The following is a 23,934-nucleotide window of genomic DNA, read 5'->3' as shown; positions in this document are numbered from 1 at the left end:
CGGCCTAGAGACATCACCTCGCAACCTGGACAGACAGGGCAGCAAGCCCTGTGCCATGTGCACAACAGTAAAATATAAGCCTGACGCACTGGGCCCTCAATCACTTATGTTTGCTTGCTTATTATATACTCCCCTATGAGACTGTGTATTGATGTGTTCTATAGTTATGAGGGTTTGTACTGTTCTATACTTCATTCAGTGTTGTTGCGGATCTCTTCATGTGGAAGCAGAATAAAACTTAGGTTGGTGATACTACTAATATTGTGACTGTACAACATTGCAACAGAAAGGTAGAAAATGACAAAGAAAAATTTTAAATGTACAACAGTTGAAGAAAGGCTGAGTTTCTTTGAATCTTCAAATAGTTGTGCATGATACAAGAAAAGTTTTGTAAGAGAGATGAATGAAGAAAGTTCAGCCAGCTTGTCAATGTGTACTGTTCACAACTGATGAGTGGCGTGAGTGTTAAGCATTGTTGGTTAGTTTATTTTCAGTCACTTCCACCATCTTGCCACTCTTCTTCACAAAAGATAATTCACAGTTGTTGATTTTATCTCGGAAGTTTTAATTTACGGTGAAATATTTGCCTTATGTGTTTCATTCTTTTCGTAGTACAGAGATTCAGATAGTTAATAACTACACAGAAATGAACAGCTTCTCTGTTGCTTATATCTGCAGCAGCTATGAGCCAACATTCCAGTAATTTAGTTTATATTTGTTGAAACAATTCCTCTTGCCATAAAGATTAAGTATTTCTTTGCAAAGTCTGTATCATCTTTTGCTTGTTTAAACATTCAAATAATATAAGGACTAAAGGTAGCAACTCACCGAACACTAGAGATCCTGAAATGTACAGAGCTCGACAGGGGTATGGGGTTGTGTTGTTTGGAGTAAGTTGGGGGGTTTGGGGAGGGGTGATAGGAGGTAGAGTGTGGGAGTGAGTGTTGGAGAAGGATGGCTGTTGTTGGGGATGGAGAGGCATAGGAATGGAGGAAAGAGATACAGCAAATTTATGGGCTAGGAATGTGGCACAGGCACCAGCAGAAATGAGGTCATTCTGGCTACAGGCAGAGGGAGTTGTATGCAGTGCACAATGGTAGAGAGGAGTAAATTGTGAGGGGGAAACATACTAGGTCGGTGTGGGTTAGGTGTCTAGAGGAGGTTGAAACCAGGAGCAATACAGAAGTGAAGCATGCATTGCAGGACAACTCCCAGCTATATAATTTAGAGATGCATGTGTTGGAGGGAAGGATCCATATGGATCGACTTGTGAAGTAGCCTTTGAAACCAAGTACGTTGTACTCGGCAAAGTGTTCTGCCAACTGGTGCTCAGCTCTTCTTTCGGACAGTTTGGCAGGAGCCGTTCCTTTGGGTGGGTATCTGGTTGGTGGTCATGCTGACATCAAAATTGCAGTAGCAGTGTCTCTGTCTCTTTGATAGGACAAGTGAAGCCTGTGATGGAGCTGGAGTAAGATGTAGTAGGTGGTCATATCGGACTGGTCTTGAATGTGGGTCTTCCACTGGGGTATGATCCATGTGGCAAGGGGTTTGGAGTATGTTTGGTATAATGATGGACTGGGATTTTTGTAGATTTGGTGGGAGGCAGAATGCCACTCTGGAATCGGTGGGATGTCATTACTGGACCCAGTGATCTATAGCTGAAGCCCGGGGAAAGGATATATTTTTTTCCTGTGTAGAAAACGCATTCTGTATCATCAGATGCTCTTCCTGTACCAAGATTTTTCCACACTTTTGTTAACTTTTTATGAGTTATCTAACCAGAAATAGATGGAACACTTTTGTTGACATCTTTTGCTGTTTTTACTGTCCTGTGAATATAAGGAACAAATGTTTACCATTTCACAGTCTTATTAGTCAAATACAATATTATTGTACCCAGGAGTGAGGGCACCTCGGGTGACTTATTGTGAGCTTTTATCATGGTAGTTCAACAAGACAGTATGAACTACTTGACAATATCTGCACTACTGTCTTGAAATTATGGACAGTGCGATGTGCTTTCCTTGGTCAGCACTGGGCTTGTTTATTCTAATGTCAAAAGTGTTTCTTATAATGACTGTGGGAGGCAAAATACAATAATACCATTGTTAGGTATTGCACACTAATCCATATGAGTTCAGTGGCGTGTCAAATTAATAAATTGCTACATTATTTGAGTTGTATTCTGCAACACACTGTGGTTTATCAGTTTTTTATCCAGTTTTCCAGTTAGTGTTTTCCATCTACAGCATTTCTGTTGTGTTACTGGCGGTGTGCATCCTTGCTTCACTTTTGTCATGCTACTTGATGACAAGCCGTGTAACAGGATTTCTGTTAGTTTCAGTGTCAACACATAATTTTTCTGTTGTCCTTTTTTCTATGAGCAGTAACATATAAAATACCAATGGAATGAGTCAGGTCTTCAATATCACCTATATGCTTAGAGCATGCTCTAAATAGATCATCAGCTGCACTTTTATCTATATAAGGATTGAAATAAATCAGTCTGAAAGCCACACAGTACTAATGGTTTATGCCAAACCAACTTTGTTTTGATAGACTAATTTTTAAAAGGATTGTCATCTTTTGATCAAAAATAGAATTCCTTCAGTGCAAAGCTCATTAGATAACTGAAACACACTGTACAATACCATATTTACTCGAATCTAAGCCGCACCAGAAAAATGAGACTTGAAATCAAGGAAAAATATTTTCCCGAATCTAAGCCGCACCTGAAATTTGAGACTCTTAAATTTAAGGGGACAGAAAAGATTTGACCGCACCTCCAAATTGAAACAAAGTTGGTCCATTGTAACATGAGACACAATTTAGGTCGAGTGGATGAAGATACAGACACAGTAGTTTCGTTCGAGTCGTAAACTTAGCAGTTAAACTTTACCGAGTAGCCATTGCTATGTGTCAGGCGCTCCATCCGTATTTATAAGGGTACCCTTCCTTTTTCCTGTGCTTCAGCTGGTTTGAATCGATTGCTTATTTTGCTTTGATCTGATAAGTGCCGTTCTCTTTGTTGTAGGTGTTTACATCACCCCTAAGCTGGAAATGCAACATTGTACTGTGTCATGCATTGTTTGTCGCGTTCTGATAATGAGTGTTTACGACATGTCGCCGCTCGCGGCATGGCTTGCTTTTGTGCGCCCTACCACCGTTACAATAAAAAAAGAGAGGAATTGTCTCATATGCGAAACAATGGCAAGAGACTGCTATTTGTTGTTACTTAGACTGCGTGAGATAGAAGAAGTTCTAACGAGAGGTTAGCGAAAATTTTTCTCCGTTTGAAAATCTTTGCAGACACCTCTTTAGTACATTACATTCTGTACAGAAATTAGGGTCATCTTAGATTTAAAAATCTAGCCAGCTGTTGTGCTTCATTTCTGACTGTATCACTATTCAGCATAAGAATAATACATAAACATGACATGATATGTATATTCTTCCACGTTTGCTGTTGTCTCACTCTACTTTCATAGTTTATTAGGCAGACAGGATTTAAATGACATAGCAGCAAACACGAAAGAATACATGGCATAATGTTTACATTCTTCTACCTTTTCTTTTAATTGATTTACTGACGCTGAGGTTTTGGCACCAGTATTTATCTTTGTGCCTGCAAAGCATGCCTGTGTAGTGCTACATATATTCGATGGCAGAAGTTAGTTGTGGCGGCACCTACAAACATTTTTCAGAACTTCCGCTTACTTTGCACTTGATTCTAAGCCGCAGGCAGTTTTTTGGATTACAAAAACTGGAAAAAAAGTGTGGCTTATATTCGAGTAAATACGGTACATTTTCACTTTATTGACAATATTTATTACCTGCAATTAACAGTTTTCTCTTTGCTGGCGAAATTCTCGTGGAAGTAACACTTCCTCAGAATTAAACAATATCAAGACAAAGTTTTTGAATATGTGTGTTTGAAAAGTAGCAGTAATTTTCAACTCATTTTCCCATGTCACGATAAGACAAGTAGCTGTAAGATTCACAAATCATGTATATGACAGTTGAGAAGTTTGTGAATGCATAGTATTTGCCATAATGCAAGTACAGCTGATGACCAAAACATGTGGGTCCCTCTCATTCTGAGGTCTGAGTCACTTGTCCTTCCATTCCAACATTTCCCAATCTATCCTCCTTTTCTTCCCATGGAATGAACTATTTTTCTTTTACAGTTAAATTCTGGCCAGCAGTTCAACCATGAAGAATGCCACTGTCTTCACAAATTTGAAATTTACTCTGATATAGAACAGAAAAGCAGAATAACACTATGACATCAATCCTGACAAATCATTGTACACACAGTTGATTGAAAATGAGGCAAAAAGATGAAAAAAAGAAGTAAAACAACAAATTCAGTTGTACATTTCAATGAAGTTGCTTGGAATTTGAGCAGATACTGATAGATTTGGATCAAAATTCAGCTGAGCTTGTTATCATATGCACAGCACACACATTCTTGAGTGGCAGCATATCTGAACACGTTCACATTATGTTAGCCCCACTGCTTTTTAGAAGCATCTCAAACTCCAACTTCAGCTTCAGCAGTTGATCTTTAGCATTTTAATTTTTGTATCTGCAGAGGAAATTTCTTTAGGTCTTAATATTTCAGGGTCTCCTACAGCAATGATTATCTGAACTGGATGAAAAGTCACATAATCTGCAAGCACACACTTGTGCACTAACTGGATAGCAATCGAAGATCCTGTATTTCTCAATTTAATTTCTAACCTTTAGGAAATTGTAGAATATTTTAAGTGTCTGGTTCAATCCTTCCACTCGATACAAAACTTAATAACAACCAGTTCTGGACGTGATGAAGTTGATTGTGATCTTTGTTAAAATCACTTGAGCAAGGCCATTTGTCACAATCTGGTATCTGTCAGGCATCAAAATAATCAAAGTTTGTCCTCAGAACCCGGGTGACAGGTATCATTCATTCCAGCATCTCCATCAAAATCTGTACTCTGCAAAACCTCTGTGAAATGCATGGCAAAAGAAACTTCCCTTCGATGCTCTTAGTAGGGTTGCTTAGTGTATAGAACAAGGGGGGAATGATTGCTTAAATGCCTCTTTGTTTACTTTAACTAGTCTGAGCTTGTCTTTGCAGTTTATGTACAAGAGATACATAGGAATTTTAGTATATTCTAAGGTACTGGTCCTTGAAATATGGTATGTACACTTATGTAAGATAATTGGTGTATCTTAAAGTGTCTGCTAGTTTCAAGTATTTTGATATCTCTGTATTTCTCTCCCATGGGCTAAACAAACCTGTGACCTTCTTTTTTATGTATTCAGTATTCCCTGGCAGCCCTGTTTGGTTTGTGCCCCACATACTTTGGCAATTTTTGAGAACTGGTTACAAAAATTCTTTGTAAGTGGTCTGTTTTGTACAATGATTTCATTTTCCCTGTATCCTACCAATGAACTAAAGTCTGCCACCTGACACGCTGTAACAGAGCCTTTGTGATCATTTCACTTCACATCCCTGTAAATAAATACACCCAAATATCTATATATGTTGTAACTGATTAATATCATAGACTTAAGATACTACTTTTTTTTTTTCATTTTATGAAATTCACGGTTGTAAATTTCTGAGCATTTAATGCAAGTTACTAACCTTTGTATCAATTTGAAATCATACCAATATTTTATTGAATATTTTGGCAACCTTTTCCCAGACAGTGCTTCACTATAGGTAACAGCATCATTTGCAAAAAGTCTAAGGTTACTGTTAACGGTGTTTGCAAGTTCACTAATATGTCACATGATCAACAAGGTTCCCGTGACACTTACCTACAGCATGTCTGAAATTACTGCTGCATGTGTCAATGACTCTTCAGCCAAGATAACATACTCCCTCTTCCATACCAAAAAGTTCTCACTCCACTTACAAACTTTGCTTGATATCACATACGGTCTCACTTTCGATTATAAATGTAGGTGTGGTACTGAGGCAAATGCTTTTTGAAGTCAAGAAATATTGCATTTGCCTGACAGCTTTTTTGCATGGCTTTCAGAATGTCATGTTAGAAAACATGAATTGCTGTTTTGCATGACCAATGTTTCTCAAATTCATTCTCTTTGAGATGCCACATTATGTTTGAGCTCAGAATAAGTTCTATGATTGTACAAGAGATTGATGTCAAAGATATTGTATGGTAGCTTAATAGATAACTTATGCTACCCTTCTTGTAGATTGATATGCTTGTGTGTTCTCTGAATCTTTGGATACAGTTTTTCATTTGAGGGATCAGTGGTTTCTTATAGTTAAGGGGCTAACTTGGACACAAATTCTGTGAACAATGGCTTTAAATCTGACTCTTATTTGTCTTTACACATATAAAAGAATAACGTGCTGGCTCTTAAGTCCACAACTCTCTCTTTCATTAAACATTCCCATGAAAAGGATTAACTACTGTGATACAATCAGAAAAGTGTGTACAAATTCGCTATCGTCTGGAGTGGAGAGCAGCTATTAAGGCTTGTGTGGCGTGCATTCTGCAAAGGGAGAGAGGGAAGATCTGATGCAATGCTGCCAATATTCTTCACTCAGTTCATGCACTGTGAATGCTAACAGCGCACTAGCATACACAATACACTTTGTTCCACAGTGAACTGCATTCTTAGTAATGTGAAGAGCGACACACACACACACACACACACACACACACACACACACACACACACACACACACAATTTTGTCAGTAATAATGATGTGTCTTCTTCCTTTAAATACTGTCAATGTTCATTGTTTTGTCTTTAAAACAATAACGATATGTTTTTTAAGTAAATGAATTTTTGTGTTGTGTACATTACATGTCAGCAGTGATCAAGTATATTTAAAGCATTTTCAAGCTTTAAAAATGTGTGACCTTAATGATATGAGAAATTGGTTGTTCAAAAGGCTGCTGAAAGTTAATTTTCTTGCCTTCTGCAACCTACTACTGTATTACGATAAATGTATTTAATTGAATGAAATATGTATTATGAAGAAAACTGCATTATTATGAGGCAGAGATGAATACTTGAGGTGTCAGTAATTTTTAATGCAACTGCTGACACAATCATACATTTACAAATTCATAAGTAGCAGTAATTAATGCTTACGTACTTCACACTAAGAAATGCATGCCATCGCTTTCACTGTCTGGCATAGATGATGTGCTTTCAGCAAGATCTGTAACAAAGGATTCCATGGTTGTGTCCCTGCCAACTCCTCTGCTGTAGTCTTCATCCTGCAGTTTTTCTGCATGTCTTACACAAGTTGCCCATGCAGATCTTGAATGCTTTCTATTGCCTTGTGTGTAAGCCTCTCAACATTTACAATTTCAAATGTATTTTTTTCCCCTCGCAATATATGCTTTCACCCAAGCCCATACCAGCTTGACCGGGCTGTAATTGCAGAGGTATGGGGGTAACCCAAGAGCACAGTGTCCATGCTGCTTTACAGCATTGTCAACCACATAAACTCTGTATGCAAGCTTGTAGACATTGATAAGAACCAGCAGTTGTGCTCATATATATGACAAGCTCTAAAGCCATTGGTACACGGGCAGTGCGTTCGAACGTTGAGCATTGAGTATGCCAAGTTTCTGGCATCACACTATGGAAAAACCACATTGGGAAGTCTTTCCGGAAGCACAGAGCAACATGTAACATGACAGATATTTGGAACATGTGTTTAAACATTCACCAGTGAGGTGGACGAATGCCACCTACGTCATATGCACGCCATCTCTTCACAGTACAGACTCTGTAATGGGACACCCTCCTCCAACATTACCTCTCTTTAATAGAAATAGCCGATACCAGGAATATTTTTGAAACTTGTATATGAGAACATTATCTCAGCTGTTTAACTAAATGAATTTCATTTGATTTTTGTGTACAATGTATTATATTTTGGGCTAAAAGGTATAAAAAGAAATTAATTACAGTTGATATGTATTAACTTTGTATGTACAGTTAAAATTACTCTTCTTTTAAAAACATTTGAAATTATGAAATATCTGGCATACTTACAATTCCTATTATTAAACTGCACACTCTGACGGTATTTATTAAATTTATTTCTGGACTCATTTATAAAATAATGATATAACTTGGTGATGATTCTTCTTTTGACAAGAAAGTTCATGAACTCTTTTGTTTCATAAACTCTTTGGAACATTGTTAGTACTGCAGAATGTGTTAGGAGTAGTGGGCATGCCTGTGATGGAATCGGACATGTTTTGTTTGACAGTAACAATGTAAATTTCTGTTTTTAAAGTGGAGATTGTAAAGATAGTGTGACATAAAAGAATGGGATAAAATAAAGAGAGTCATAGAAACAGAGAGAATGCAACAGCATTACTTAATATTTATCATATCACCTGGAACCCATAAAGTTAAAAAATTTCAGTCTCAAGAATCTACCCTTAGATGTGATGAACTACAGCCAACAATGAGAAAATGAAGATAAGTAAAAAAGTTACACGTCTCGAAGCTTTAGAAAAGAATTAATCTTTATGAAGTGACTGAAAATAGACTGGTGATGTGTGGGAGGGTAAGATTACAACTTGCAAGATGCCATGTTGGCTTTCAGTTGAAGCCCATATGTATTGCCATTTCTAAGCATCAGAAAATAGAGGATCTCTCAAAAAACCATCACTAATTGTATGATTTGTTGTAATAAAATAACTGGAAACGTCGTATTAGCAGTTAAAGAATTATTGTAACCTACATATTATTAACATATGCCATTTCAAGGCAATGTCTCACTGAGGATCCTTAAGAAATGCAATGTTCTTAATACAGTTTGTTATAATTAAATGTCTGCTCAGAACTTACCTATGATGAAAGCTTTCTGTAGCCAGTAGGATAAAAAGTAGAGTGACTGGACAGTCATGGTTGGTGTGGTGCAATGAGCAGCCTTGCAGACTGGTAAGAACAGATGATGTGTTGCTGGTTCGCACCACACTAAGTCCAAATATTTTTATTACTGGCATTCATGCTTTCTAATAGGTTACGATATTTTCTGATTAGTTGAAGTAAAGTATGTTCTATAATATTTGATGTTATGGAAATATAATTGTGTCTTTCTGAGGAGTGAGTTTGTTTGGTTTGCTTAATCTACAAAACAGCTTGCACTGATTGCAGTACGATATTTCACACTTTTTTTGTTAAGTTTCTTATTTAACATGCTGTAAAGATTTTGCTGCTGAACAGGAACAGTGATCAAGTAAGAATTTGTATTGCACTGTGTGTGATGATCTTTTATAAGATATGTCCTTATAAACTGGACATGGTACTTTTCTTTTTGCCATGTAACATGTCCATGGAGATTGAAGTTTTATTTATATATGCTACAGACCTAACAACATAACTAGCATATGGACAAGGGAGCAAATGTGTGTTTTAATAGAGCTAACACAGAACTTTTACGCCAGTCCATCTCGTAAACAGTGTAATGTGCAAACCAGATATAGCCAACAACTGGCATTGAAGCACACTGTGGTCGCATATACCATGCCGAGATCACAGACTGTAGAGACAAGTTGCATTGTTTCTGAGTGTTCAGCAACCCACTGAATTCTGGACGCTCAATGTTGTGTTTGACAGCATAAGATATTCCATTACAATACAACCATGCAATAATGTCTGCCTTTTTGAAATTCGTAGTTGGAGCTTTGTTCACTTGCACTGAGTGGATCCTCACATTATCCATGACAATAACCGAACACACCCAAATATTGAGCAAGAGTTGTTCTTTAAACCAGTGATAGAACACACTGTATGTCATTTCATAATGGTAATAAGAAATCTTGGCCTTTAATGTCTTTAAAATCAGTGTACTTTTAGTATCCTGCCTGGAAGGCAGCGCATGGGTCTGCTCCTGTAAATTGAAGGGTAGGCCGAATGTAGAAGTGAGTAGGAGTAGGAAAAGGTGAAATGCTTCAGTACTGCAAATAAGTTGAATCTCTTTTACTGTGGTATGAACATACACAACTGATAATACTTAACTTTGTGTACAGGTGAGCACGTACCGGTAGATGGGAAGCCGTACAGCTAGCTGCTACTAGTAGTTGGACCTGCTGTCATTGAAGTAACTGAAGTAACAATGTCTGTAATGGCTAGTCCCCTATGAAGTAGAAACAATGTTGCTAGGTCGTCTCCTCGCAATGAAATAGGTAGAATCTGGAGCGGCACTTGTAGAGCTGCACAGCACCGGCTAGAGGGCACTCTCGTCGGTGTCGGTGTCATAGTGCCAACCTAGCAGAGTGCACCTACATTGTGGCATCGTAGCTATCGATACCACATTACTCTTGGGAATATAGCCCGTGTCTGCTGATCTGACATGGAGCACTGCAGTTCTATTACCCTTACTAACTGAAACTGTTAATCCATCATACCCAGTTGCTGTCGTCCAGCCCTTAGTCCTTGGATGGTTTTTAATTTGTGAAAGTTTCATCTGTATAATAAATTTGAGATGGTGTTGTTCATTTTCTGAGATCTGAACCACATGTCTTTTGGCATCATCAATACAGTCCATTTTCTTCTGTTAAAATTTTTGGCTTCTTTCATGTGCAAAACTAATTTTTCTGCTATCGGATATTCGCCTTTAGTATACTTGCTGAATACTGTGAACCCAAAATGATTTTTTGCAAAATTGTCAAGCTCATCTGCTTCTTTTTTGCAGTTGTGTTGCTTACCTGGTGACTTGAAAACAGGTGAGCTGCAGGCTTGCGTGGACATTGTAGCTTCATTGTATATCCTCTGAATGGTCATCAAACTAGTACTATAGGCTTCAGCTGTCTGCTTCTGGCATTTGGCAATGGCCATCTGATGCACAACTGGCCATGAGTTGCCTGGTACACTTCTATGTGCTTCTGTGCATCTGACCTTGACCCACCTTCATAGCTGCTGTCCACTCTAATAATGAAAGGAAAGAAGAATAGGAGTTGAGATCTAGTTAATGATGAGGTCGTTTGAGATGAGACCCAGACTTCAGTCATACAAATGTGATGAAGGAAATCAGTCATTCTTTTTCAACAGTACCACTCTGGGATTCACTTTGAGAAAATCACAGAAAATCTAAGTTTATTGGGCCAGACAGGTGTTTGTATCCTGCTCCTCTTGCATGTGACTCCAATGTTTTAACCACTGTTCATTCTTCCTCACCACTGCCTGATGGAAATGATTAAAGAACCTCTCCTTAACAGCTTTCCATTTACCTCCAATAATCCTTCCTGTTCTAAGGTCCATAATTGGTGATACTGGACAAACCCATCTGGATCTCTGCTTTTCCAAATATTCTTAAGATATAACACTTATCTCACTCCGTAAGTCTGTTATAATCCTAACTTTAATTGTTCATGAGTTTTTACATCAGAGCTTGTTTCTTCATATCCATTTGCCTTCATATAATAGATGCACGTATCCGCTCAGTCATGTGAATTAAGAGTCTTGTAATTCTACCTGAACAGCCCTACCTCATCGTATCTAATATATTTCATTGCTTCAAAAATTGTATCAATAACTTTGGTTCCACCTCTCGGGATCTCTAAATTCTATCCCATTTATCTTCTCTTCCCTGCGCAGCTAGTACTTTTATTTCAATGTCCTCTCAGATTTCTCCCAGATAAGTAATTGCTCCAAACGGAGCATACCTCTTTAATCAACATCTCCATCCAAATAACTCATTGCAAACTTCTCTACATAGTTTGTCATCCCATGATCTTGACAGAGTATTTTGAAAATTAAAAAAAGAAAATTGGCTGTATCTCATATTTTGACTGGTGATGTGTGAATTTATTGTTGAGTTGTCTGTTGCCCTGGAAATGAAATTCTTTTTACCAAATGATTAATGGAAAATCTCATATAAAGATGTGAAACAAATACTAACAAAGATATAGAGGGGCTGGCCAGTACTTACCTCATCTCAGTACAACCGATACCTACACAAAACAGAATCCTCTCAGCCATTCACGCATCTTTTCATCCTACATAGTTGTGTTTATACTATATACCTCTTTACTTCTGTATGCATCCTCTTTGGTTTGAAGCCGGCACAGTACTTACAGTAGAATATATTTGGCTTCCCTCTGACAACCATGCCTCCATCTTTGCTACCCTTGCTGTTTACATTTCCCCTGTTGCTTCATAACCTGGGTTGTGAGTAAGTGAATTTACGTTCCCTTCTTCCCCTTTTTTCCCCTCTCTTCTCCCTGACGAAGGAATAAAGTTCCGAAAGCTAGGATACGTAAATTTTCTGTTCTGTTTTGTGTATCTATCGGCTGTACTGAGCTAAGTACTGGCCAGCCCCTCTATCTCTTTGTTAGTATTTATTCTTCTTACCAACCTAGACAAACCTTATTCTGTTTTGCTAATTAGTTATTTTTATTATACAGTTGTTCTTGATTAATTTTTTTATTTCCTTATCCAGTATTGACTTTCCACCATTAACAAATGACAATGCTTTGTCTGGCTCACAATTCCAGTCAGTCCATCCTCGTACTCCCCCCTTTACACTATTTAATACTAGTAGCTGAGTCTTTTTTTTTATCCTAACCTATTTAGTATACTCATGTTATTGTTAATCTTTGATTGATTAGTAGTTTCATATTTAAACTTACATTTTCTGATCACAAACCATTATACTCCTTATGCAAACACTGAAATGTTTATTTTTTTTCTCTATCAATTCATACCGGAATTCATTTATACTCTCTTTTCATGTTGACTCTGTGGTTACTGCTCAATGAGTTGGAAAGGTGTTTGAAACAAACATAGTTGACTAATAACCAAAATACATAATGTTTTTAATAAAATATTTTAATAATCAAGATTGCATATGAATGAGATTAAATGACAAGTTGCAGCTGATTATGCCTCCATCTTCAGATCTGGTATAATAGCAGAAAATTGCAGTGAGGTAAAGTACCAGAAGGGATTACACAAACTGTAATAATAAAAGCAAAAATTCAATTAAATATGAGTTATAAAAACACATGTTGTGTATGCTCGTGAAATGAGGCTAAGATGCAACATCTGTATCACAATGGACACTTATGTAAGAGATGGATCTCATTAAAATAATGATGTGTACTATTGAGATAAAATGTTAACTGTTCAAAACCTAAGAAATAAACAGACACATCATCAGTATAAAATAAAATCCAAAAATGCAATAAACAAAGCCAAATTATGCAAATTACAAACCTACATAACAGGCTGCAATGATATGCAAATAAATAAATCGAAATTTTGCAGAGGACAAACCCACCATATTGATATACAATATTTTGCATGCAATATTGTTACACCAGTAACTTGTCAACCAATCCACATTATATACAGCAGTGCTAAGTGGATCTATTTGTACATGGCCCATTTAGAATTGTAAGCAGACTAATCGACTATGTGTGCTCGTGCTGGCCCAGAAGGAAATTGCAAGTTGCCAATAGATGGTGCACAACTACACTTACTTACAATAAGAACGTGTAATTTACAAAATAAAATGCAACAAATAGACAGAGGATAAAGGAATTAATTAAATAATATCTAGCTAACATCATAGCAAAAAATAAAAATTAAGAAAAATGTGTACAAAAATATATGCATATAAGGTGAAAATGCATTTAAGGTGAGCACAGATACCAGGCTGTGACATGCTTACCTGTGGAGGGTGGGCACTGCACTCATTTTGCAGTGTAGTCTACATTGTCTTCTACGTAATTGTTTGTAGTATACCCCTTTGCTTCCTACTTGATTTCATACTGATGGTCAAAAGAATTTTTTTGCTTGTTCACGTTATATGTGTATATTTTTGTATACTTTTTTCTTAACTTTTATATTGTGTTGTGACTGCTGCTTAAATTCCACGTAAGTACTATGCTGTTATGTTTAGCAGTGTTCTTACAATACTACTAACAACAAGACTGTCTGTACATCAGGACATAATTTTATGCCCTTGGTATTACTATAAAAACACTTTTTCCCAAATGTCATGGACAAAAATAGAAAAATTAAAAATCCACAACAAACCCATACACATGTCATCATTGAAACTTGTCATGGTGCAGAATGACATAATTGTACACATTGAGATGTATCTGGCTTCTCCACCAATGAATTTAACCTCATTCAAAAATTATTACTTTGACAGCTGTTTCTTTACAATACATATATTTATTAATGCACTTTTTGTTACAGATATTTCTGTTTTCTTTAGTACTTATCAAACGATATTAACTACATTGTGAGTAATTGTATGGAGTTTGAGTGAATTAAGGTTCTTTCTGTCAGGTAATTCCTTCTACAATATTGAAAAATATCTTCACAGAAACTGTTAAAGTTAATGATATAAAATTATGACTAATATTTGCACTATAATGCTTAATAATTCATTGAAATAAAATATTCATCATTGGCATCTTGCAGAGACCCACAGACTTGCAATGTGACTCATATAATGTATTAGGAATAATTAAGTAAATATACCCTTCTCCCAGATATGAAATGTTTTAGTGAAAACATGACAACTGACTTACACAGTAAATTCCATCAAGTGAAAGATGTATATTGATGCAAAAAAGTTACAGCTTTGTTAACATTTATGGTGTTGTGTAAAGCATATGACCCCAAAAGAGCATGGCCAAGAACCATGTATTGTTTTTATTTAAATTCCAGCCACCCAACTGCGTTACAACAATGTGTGAACAATGCATGTTTTGACTGTCTAACAGGTTATACCATACATTTAAAATGGTTACACAGCCATAGTGTGCAGCAGTGGAAAAGACAAATTAAAGGGATATTCTAATCTGTGTTTCAACAGCTAGTGTAGCGGAGCATTGTCATCCAAAAAACTTTACAACTTGTTTCACATTAGTGATTCAGGAATAAAAGGTCACCTACTTTTTATTTATTTATTTTTCTCCCATCTTCTTGTTGTAATATTTGTTTTCTGATTGGTTTCAGATCTTCTGAACAGTAACTTTGGTTTGTATAAAATGGTAGTTGTTTCTGAATCTGTAGAGGATGTTGCTGAACTAGGCCTTGCATTGAAATCAGCATATGAACATGTTCTGATTGCTCATGAAAATATGCTACATTTTGACATTGAAGGTGAGTTTATGAGTGTCTCAGGCATTTAGAAAAATGAATTTTTCTGTCATGATGGTTATGCATGGTTTTATTTTATTCTTTTGAATGTTACTTGGTTACTCCCTAATTGTCGTGTTCACCTGACTGTCTCTTCACAGATGTGTACAGGAAGTGGAATCTCATGAAAATATCAGGTTCATATCCCATTCTTGTTTGCTCAGATGCAATATTATATGACTTAAAGATAACAGATTCTCTATGGCTCATACATTATGGTCTTCCCAGTGAATCAAAATCAGCATTTGGATTTCGTTTTTCATGTCTCATGAGTAATTACAGGGATATGTTCTCAGAAAATGACGTGAGTTTGGCATTGTAATATTTGTGTACATTAAAGATTTAGCATTAGTTATTATAATGCATGTCTATTTTGATAGTCATTACATATGTTTCTTTGTATTTTACTAAGAATATTCCTTGTTTCAAACTAACAGTGGGTGGTGGTATTTTTGAACCAAATCCTATTTATTATGATAAATAATATAAACTACTAGGGTGGTACAGTGGTTGATTTAGACTTTGGAAAAGGATGACGTTGGTACTGTCATTGATACAAAAGGTGAAGTAATGTACTTGTAACTTCTGGCTAATATTACTTGGAAGTGAACAGTCTTGAGCATAATTGTGTGTACAAGCTGTTGCTGCTAAAGTAATTTTGGAAGTGAAACAGAAATATCATCCTTGAATATGAACAAATGTCCCAGACATAGACAATGGATATATTTTTACATTTTAAATGTCACATACTTTCTTTTTTTCAGTACTGCTAGTCCTCTCTCGCTGTGTAGTGTTCACCTAACCCTTCACAGAAACTACTGCCTCAGCATTCTGCTTCTCCACATATGTCAGGGAAGAATTAGAAAGGAAACAACAGCCTATAGAAAGAGAATCAAGTTGTCTGCCTCTATATTAAGAATCAAGTTATCTGCTTCTATATTACATCTGTTCCATGATCTGTTGATCTCTACTCAATGCTTAAGGTCTAGGCATGATTTTGAATTTTACTTTAGTTGCTCAAGAAGTAAGTAACTTCTTGATTAGAGACTTGGATAAATTAGAGGGACCAACAAAATGTCCCACCTTCAGAATAGCTGGAGACAAATACAGAATGTATGGACGCACAAAGATTAATGAATGTCTTTGAACTGATGTTGCTATTTGCAATAAAAACCTGGAGGATCAATGTATGATGTCCCTGAGATGGATTATAGACAAATGCAGACATGCAGTCCTCTCTTTGATGCACAATGCAGTATTTCTGGAAATCTCTCATACCCATGCACCATAGCGGATTACTCTTGGCGCAATTCTGTTAATATTTGTTATCTTTTATTGCATCTTGAATGTATTGTGTGCTTTAGATTTGTGTCAATGTATTTGTTTATCAAATAATAATTCTCAAGATTGATTTTCACTCCATTTTTCTGAGTGTTTAATTTTTATCTGTGTAGTAATTTTTTTAAATCACCGATTGGAAACTTCCTTTACTGTTGATTATGTTGTTACAATACGTAATTACAACCTGTACTTTGAATGAATCCTGGCATGATCCTAGGTGATATTTATTTTCTTTCGCCACTTCTCATCTATTTTACCCACCACTGCCTTAATGCAGCAGAGTTCAGACTGGTGAAAAAAAAATATATAAAAAACTTATTGTTTAAACAATCACGCTAGACTCAAAACTAACACGGGCCAAATTAATGCTGTGTGTGAGTATGTGAACCGAAGGGAGGTACAAAAGGCACAAGAAAAGTGCCCTTGAAATGTTGTTTAATTTGAATAAACAGCACAGTGGAGGTGGACAATAATGTACTATTAATTTTTTCTGCCTGGCACTTAACATCTCTACTCTGATACTACTGTTCTTACTTTGGGGAAATTTTGTTTGGATTGATTACTTCTGGTACAATCTCGAGATGAAAGTCAGTAATTCTGGATCTAACAGGAGATTTAATTTCCTAAATTATTGTAAATAATTATGCACTCTGAAAAGTACTTCTGAACATGGATATAATTTCATGTGTGAATTCTCTGGTGTTTGCAAACCTGGCAGGTTTTGCAAAATCAAGGCATATCCACTTCACTCAATTTTGTAATTTTGCTTTTCAATTTGAATCACACTGCATCTCAATTACCTCCATTTGCTTTTGATTAGCCACTGATCAAATATCTAAAAAGGAGGAAGAGGAGAAGGGGAAGAAGAAGAAGAAGAAGAAGAAGGAAAAACAGAAAAATATTGTATTCCAAAATTTTAAAATCTTCGTAAATTGCTTCATATTAAGTTTTTCTGCAGGTTTCTGATATGATACAATTTAGCTTGATCTGGCCTTGTTCACATCGGATGTCAGAAACTGCTTTAAATTGCCATTCTTTAACTGCTTTTTACAGTTTCCTCTGCAGCTGAAAGCTCAGCGTGCTCTGACTGCTGTGTTGAAGGACCCAGTTTCAGTTCCTGGTACTGCCAGGAATTTTTCCTTGATGGGATGACTAGAATGGGGTCCTTTCACCCATCTGATACCAATTGATGAGCTACTTCAATGAGAAGTAGCAGCCTCCAAGGTTTGGAAATCCATCAACAGCTGTGAGAGTTGTGTGCTGACCTCATGCCCTGCTGTACCGCAGTTGCATGAGACTAAATGGCAGAAGATGACATACCAGCCAATCAGCATTGCATAGTCCTCTGGACCTGAGAGCAGAGTTACTTACTTACTGAACTGCTTTCCCAAAAACTAGTTTACCACAGAACGTTTTAACTTTGTATTACATGTTTATAACGACTCAATTGTTTCTATGCAGTTTAAATTTAAATTGTGCAAGTGTTGTCTTACATTAACAATGATAAAATTTTGTAAACACCCTCCAGAGGCTCATAGTTCTTTTATGAGAATGTGACTGATTAATGCAGGATCCGAAGCCCTTGCGATTCTGCTTCATTTGCTGGGCTGCAATCCTATTCTCTGACTCCATCTTGTCTTTGACTTGGTCTGTAGGATGACTTTCATTTTGTTGTTGTTATTCTCATAGTCATAATCGTCGTCATCATCCCCCCCCCCCCCCCCTCCAAAAACAACAAAAGAAGAAGAAGAAAAAAAAAAGTTAGGGTAGTGCGAGAATGTCACCCATTGTGATACACATTCAACCACTTTGCAATTCTATCTTAAGCACCTTTTGTGCGAGTGATTGAATTAGATCTGCGAAACTTCTCATTGTAGCCAGTTCATTGAGTTCTTTGTAGGGGGTCCTCAGGTACCTGCACAGTCATAGCCCCCTAATAACTTAGCGAACTCACTTTTGTTACCAGAGCTGCATTCTCCCCAAGCATGGCCAGGAATATGTACCCATCGAGTTTCAAGGCAGCCATTGTTGTGACAGGGTGGTGCCTATGGGGACAGCCTCTAGTCAGAGTGGAAGACACAATGGCAGATGTCCGCAGTGAAGAGGATCAAACATCTCTCGCTGGTGACTGCAGGGCCCTAGCTGTCTCCCCAGGCGGAACTAATTGGTTCACTGTGGAAAAATGTGACTCACAGGCTTTCCCTCCCTGGCCACATCTTAAGAGAAAGTAGATTTGATGGAAATAGTGAGAAATATTCCCCTCACTATTTACTTTTTGCAACCACCTATATCGTCATGTAGGTTAAGAACCCAGGTATCACACTCTGAACCCATTCACCCTTGTGGGCCCTCATTTACGAGTAAAAGCTAGAAAAAATTAAGCCTGTTCCTCTAGAACATTAAATTAACATTTCAACTGATGCTGTAGCGTAATGGATAGCGTAAAGGGATGGAAAACTGAATGTGGCAGGTTCGAATTCCATCATATTCTGTAATTTTTTTTTTTCCTTCTTCAGTTATTTTCTTCAGTTGTAATGTAATGTAATTTTCTAAGCCTTTGCCAAGTCATTTTAACCTTTATGTTAACTTGTTTTATTTGCTCCCATTTCTTCACTGAGCTCAAAATCATTGGTGGATTTGCAGTTACCAATCACAAATCAGTTCTCTCTCTCTCTCTCTCTCTCTCTCTCTCTCTCTCTCTCTCTCTCTCTCTCTCTCTCTCTCCCTCCTTTTCTTAAATGTGTGACAACGCAGATTCATCAATCAGCAAATGTCATGATGAGAGAATGGAGCAATTTGATGAAGACATGAGAGGAACTTTCATGAATGTCTTACGCTATGCATTGTCTGTTTACAAAGAGAGATATCTCCTTTCTGAACAACCCCCCACCTCCACCCACCCACCCCACCCTCGATCGACATACATTCCATTACAATACTAACCAAAAGCAGTTGCCTTTGCTGAATATCATCCTTATTACCCATTGAAAAAAATTCAACAAAGTGGTTTCTCTCATTTATGCAGAAAAGGATACTTGTGGAAATGGAAACAAGATGTCAAACAACAAGGAACTAAATTCAGTATTCTGTGTCTAATTGATACCGAAACATTTGAAACGTATAAAGATGCTCAAATATGCCAGGAACAAGTGACGATGCCTACACTGCAACAATGGTCAGTTGATATCGCTGTTCTGTATCAGAAATCTTTTCTTTCTTTGCAAGTGGGAAGTGGACAATAAAATTTAAAATAAAACATGGAATATGTCAGAGAAAATTGACTAAATTCGTTAGTGCAAATGACGTTGCAACACTTCAAGAAACTGTAGCAACAGCAGAACGATTCAGGAAACATGTAGTGCTGATTAATGGGTGATTACAATCCAAGCCTTGTTATTAATACTGATCAAATGGGTTGCAATTACGAATCAATGTATCATAGTTCACTGAAGTCTCAGGGATCAAAAGCAGTTTTGGTGCAAAACAGAAATTTGGCAAAAGCTATACATTCGTATACAGCACAATATGCTTTGGCAGTCACCAATGAATTGCTACCAGACATGTTCTTAAGTGTGCAGGAGGTTGGAGTTAAATTCGGACCTAGAGTTGCTAAAGAAACTGAACGTTTGGAGTCAGAATACGGAAATGTGGCCGTGACCTGCTCAAAATCAAGAAAATTAACAAAAGAGCTGTACAGACAATATTTGCAGTCTGTAATGAAACCTTACATGAAAGAAAATGATTTTTTGTTACTTTTTGATTCATGGAGTGGTCAGATGAACAACATGTTATATGACGAAATATTTGTGAACAGTGCTGGATAAGCTACATACACTGTGAAAATTATTCCTGCAAAGTTTATGCCTCTGTGTCAGCCATGTGCTGTATGTTTTTATTGGCATGGGAAAAATATTATTAAAAAACTCCAGAGAGCACCTGAATTTCTTCAAGATACATGCAAAATGGCTAAAAATGAAAATATAATCAAAATATGTTAAGCCCTTCATCGGATTCTGTATGCACCAGCCTTCCAAAATATGGTAAGGTATGTCTGGTATGGATTGAAGTTAGATAATGAAAAAACAGTATTTCTTAATGTGGATGAAGTGTGCTTCCCTTTTAATTTGGTGAAGAAACTATATGAATGTAAAAAGATTGCTTTTATAGTTTGTCCATTGTGTGAGAACAATTCGTGTTTCAAATGTTTGTATGACAATTACCACCCAAAAGACTGTACACCTCACAACGAAAAATAAATTTTTGTGACTGTTGCACAATCAGTATTAATACTAATAACTATTTCATTTTTTTAGTAGTTTGATTGGTATTTTTAAATGATTAGGTATTACAACATACAAATAAAAGAGAATTAAAACCATATGGACAAGTATTCCAAATGAAAAAAGAATGACAGGAAGACAATATGAGAACAAATAAAAAAGTTAATGAAATGGTTAAAATTACTTGGCAAGGATTAGACAATTTAAAAACATTACCTGAATAGTTTTTTAATTTTATTTATTTATTTATTTATTTATTTTTTACAGGTACCTGACAGAATTCGAACCCGCCACCTATGTCTTTCTAGTCTTTTACACTATCCATTCCACAATGGCAGCAGCCTTAATTATTTTGTTAATTTATTGCTCTAGAGGAACAGGCTGAATTGTTTTTCGGCTTTTACTCTTAAACGATGGTTCACTAGGGTGAATGGCTTCGAGGTGTGATAATTGGGTCCTTAATCTACACCACCACATAGGTGGTTGCAAAATGTTGATTGTACTACTGGGGACCTGTCCTTGTTAGTTTGTTCCCAAAGTGATGGAAGAGGCCTTTTTGAGTACAAAATCATTGTTCTTAATTGAACGTATTGAAGAAAAATTTGAGGAAGTAATATCCAGTATTAAAAAGATGAAGTGACTGCTTTATCCTCATTCAAACAGAGATATTTACTCAATCGCAATCATGGCTCTCTTGCAAGAAACTCGCTGACATTCCAATCACCATCACCCTCCTCTCCACCCCACTCACTTCCACCATCTTCCACAAGAACCTCAACGTGAACAAGGGTGTTATTTTTCATTGACCCTCATGTTACAGAGAGATGAGAAACTGTGTACACATTTGGAAAAACCGATGTTTATTTTGGTCACCATACCCAACAGCAGTCAAAGGATAATTGAGTGGTTATTGGAGGCTTTGTTTTACCAATCTGATGCAGAACTGCACTTTTCATCCCCAATGCAGTGTTTTACATGAATTTGTTTTGGGTACAGGAATAAAAATCTGTATATAAAGATGAGTGGACCCACTTTTCTCTCTTGTTCCCACTACACCTGTATTGGGAAACTTACTTCTCCACCTACTTATCCAGAATCCCCCAGTGGAGGATCATCTTCCTCTGGACCTTTTCAGCAGACTAACTCTGCCTACTAGGCCACCATCAGACACAGGCTATGGGCCCCAGGACAGCTTGTTCATACCCCCTTTCTGATATCACAAACAAAAAAGTCCCCACCTGGAGTTGAAACGCCACAAGGAGAATAAAGATAAACAGCAGAAAGAGGACAAGAAAAAATGAAAGGTGAAGATGGACCAGGTGGTCTCAGCTGTACATAAACCTCCTGCCTCCCTCTCTTTCCAACTCAACAGGTGATATAGGCAGAGGCTGAAATATGATTAATCTTCTCACTTTCTTCCCACCATCTCTGGGTACTCCCACAGCCTTCATCAAGTGGAACTGTAATAGTTTTCTTTGCCATCTAGTGGCACTTTGGATACCTACTTTCCTTTTTTATAGCTGTATGTACAGAGTCCTTCCAGAAACTCCATTCTGTGAAACATATACTCCTACCTTACATAACGATCATGCCAATTTCAAAAATAGTTTTGATCTTGAAAGGGCATCAGGTGGTGTCTGCATACTGATGCTTGCAGGCACTTTTGATGGTCAAATTCCACTCAGTACCGCATTAGAGGCTGTGGCTGTTTGCTTACGGACAACTATGTGTTTTACTCTCTGTAATAAATATCTCTTTTGAGACAGGGAGCTGACTTATCGGTTGATAGTTGACCTGATCCATCAGCTACCTCCACCCTTCCTCCTGCTAGGCGATTTCAGTGCCCAGAACTCTTGTGAGGCATCAGTAGAACATCTAACAGATTTACACTATGGAACAATTAATCACAGACCTTTACTTACATTCACCAAACAGTGGCACACCAACTTATTTTAGTCTGGCAGATGGAATGTATGCAGCCATTGATCTCCTGATCTGTAACTCTAGCCTTCTCCACTCAATCTAGAGGAGGGTACATAGTGATCTCTATAAGATTTATCATTTTCAGATTGTTATGGCCCTCCCACTTTGTCACCCAACTGAGTGCCATCGATAGTGGAAACTTAAGAAATACAGTTGATATTCTTTCAGTAATGCCCTACCATTCAATGCTACTCTACAAGGGAATATTGACAACTTAATATATGACACTAGTACTGACAATTCCCCATTCTGTGAGAACCACTCCTATAACAGAAACAGGAAATCTCTCAGGCAATGTAAGACTGGTGGTGGGGACCCCAATGACATACACATCATCCATTAGTTCAAAATCTTGGTGTCTTTCAAGGTTTCATGTCCAGGCACACTAGCTTATGAAACACCAGAAGGGAAAAATTTGGGAAAAGTATGTTGCTGAAACAGGAACTCATATCTCTTCCTCACAGGTGTGGGCCACAGTGCATTTCACAGGTGTATTGTATTTATGATCACCAGCTAGCAACTAGCATTCCCATTATTCTCTTAGATGACAGTATTCATTCTGACCCTACTGTTAATCCAGAACACATTGCTCAAGCATGTGCATTTGACAACTACTCCTCAGCCTTTCGGCTACACACAAGACAGGTAGAGGATAAGAACCCACTCTTCACTATTCAATGTCTGGAACCATATAACACTCCTTTCAGTGAATGGTAACTCCTCATGCTCTGGTCGTAAGTCATGACACAAAGCTGAGACCTGATGAAATCCCCAATGAAATGCTACATCCAACTGTGGATTACCAACACCTCATATTTTGGTCTTCAGTGATATCTGATGTGGAGGTTTGTTTCCAGCACTGGGGAATGGAAGTCACAATTGTCCAGTTTTTGAAACCAGGTAAAATCTCATATAAAATGGACAGCTACAGACCGATCAGCCTTACGAATGTTGTGTGAAAAGTTGCATGAATGAATAGTGAACCAAAAGCTATGTTGGACTCTTGAGACGAGAACCCTTTGTCCAACATCAAGTGTGGATTTAGGGAGTGCAGATCCTCAACTGAGCATTTAATTTCTATGGACTGTATGTAAGAATGTCACAAACATCTCTCTGCTGTCTGGTTTGACTTAAGAAAGGCGTGTGACACATTATGGTGATACTACA

At 37.2% G+C, this 23,934-nt stretch overlaps 1 protein-coding gene across 1 annotated transcript in view; it reads left to right on the top strand.

The window, feature by feature from the left end:
* The window catches only part of LOC124776894 (putative ATP-dependent RNA helicase TDRD12), a 451,178-nt gene that overhangs the window by 260,739 nt on the left and 166,505 nt on the right, over positions 1-23,934 (top strand). Inside the window, exons 12-13 of the mRNA XM_047252081.1 lie at positions 14,981-15,127; positions 15,265-15,467. Coding sequence (XP_047108037.1) covers positions 14,981-15,127; positions 15,265-15,467 — 350 coding nt within the window. The remainder of the gene's footprint in view (positions 1-14,980; positions 15,128-15,264; positions 15,468-23,934) is intronic.

Source organism: Schistocerca piceifrons, chromosome 2, assembly GCF_021461385.2.
Source record: "Schistocerca piceifrons isolate TAMUIC-IGC-003096 chromosome 2, iqSchPice1.1, whole genome shotgun sequence".
Classification (NCBI taxonomy): Eukaryota; Metazoa; Arthropoda; class Insecta; order Orthoptera; family Acrididae; genus Schistocerca; species Schistocerca piceifrons.
This window is presented reverse-complemented; position numbering and strand designations above follow the sequence as displayed.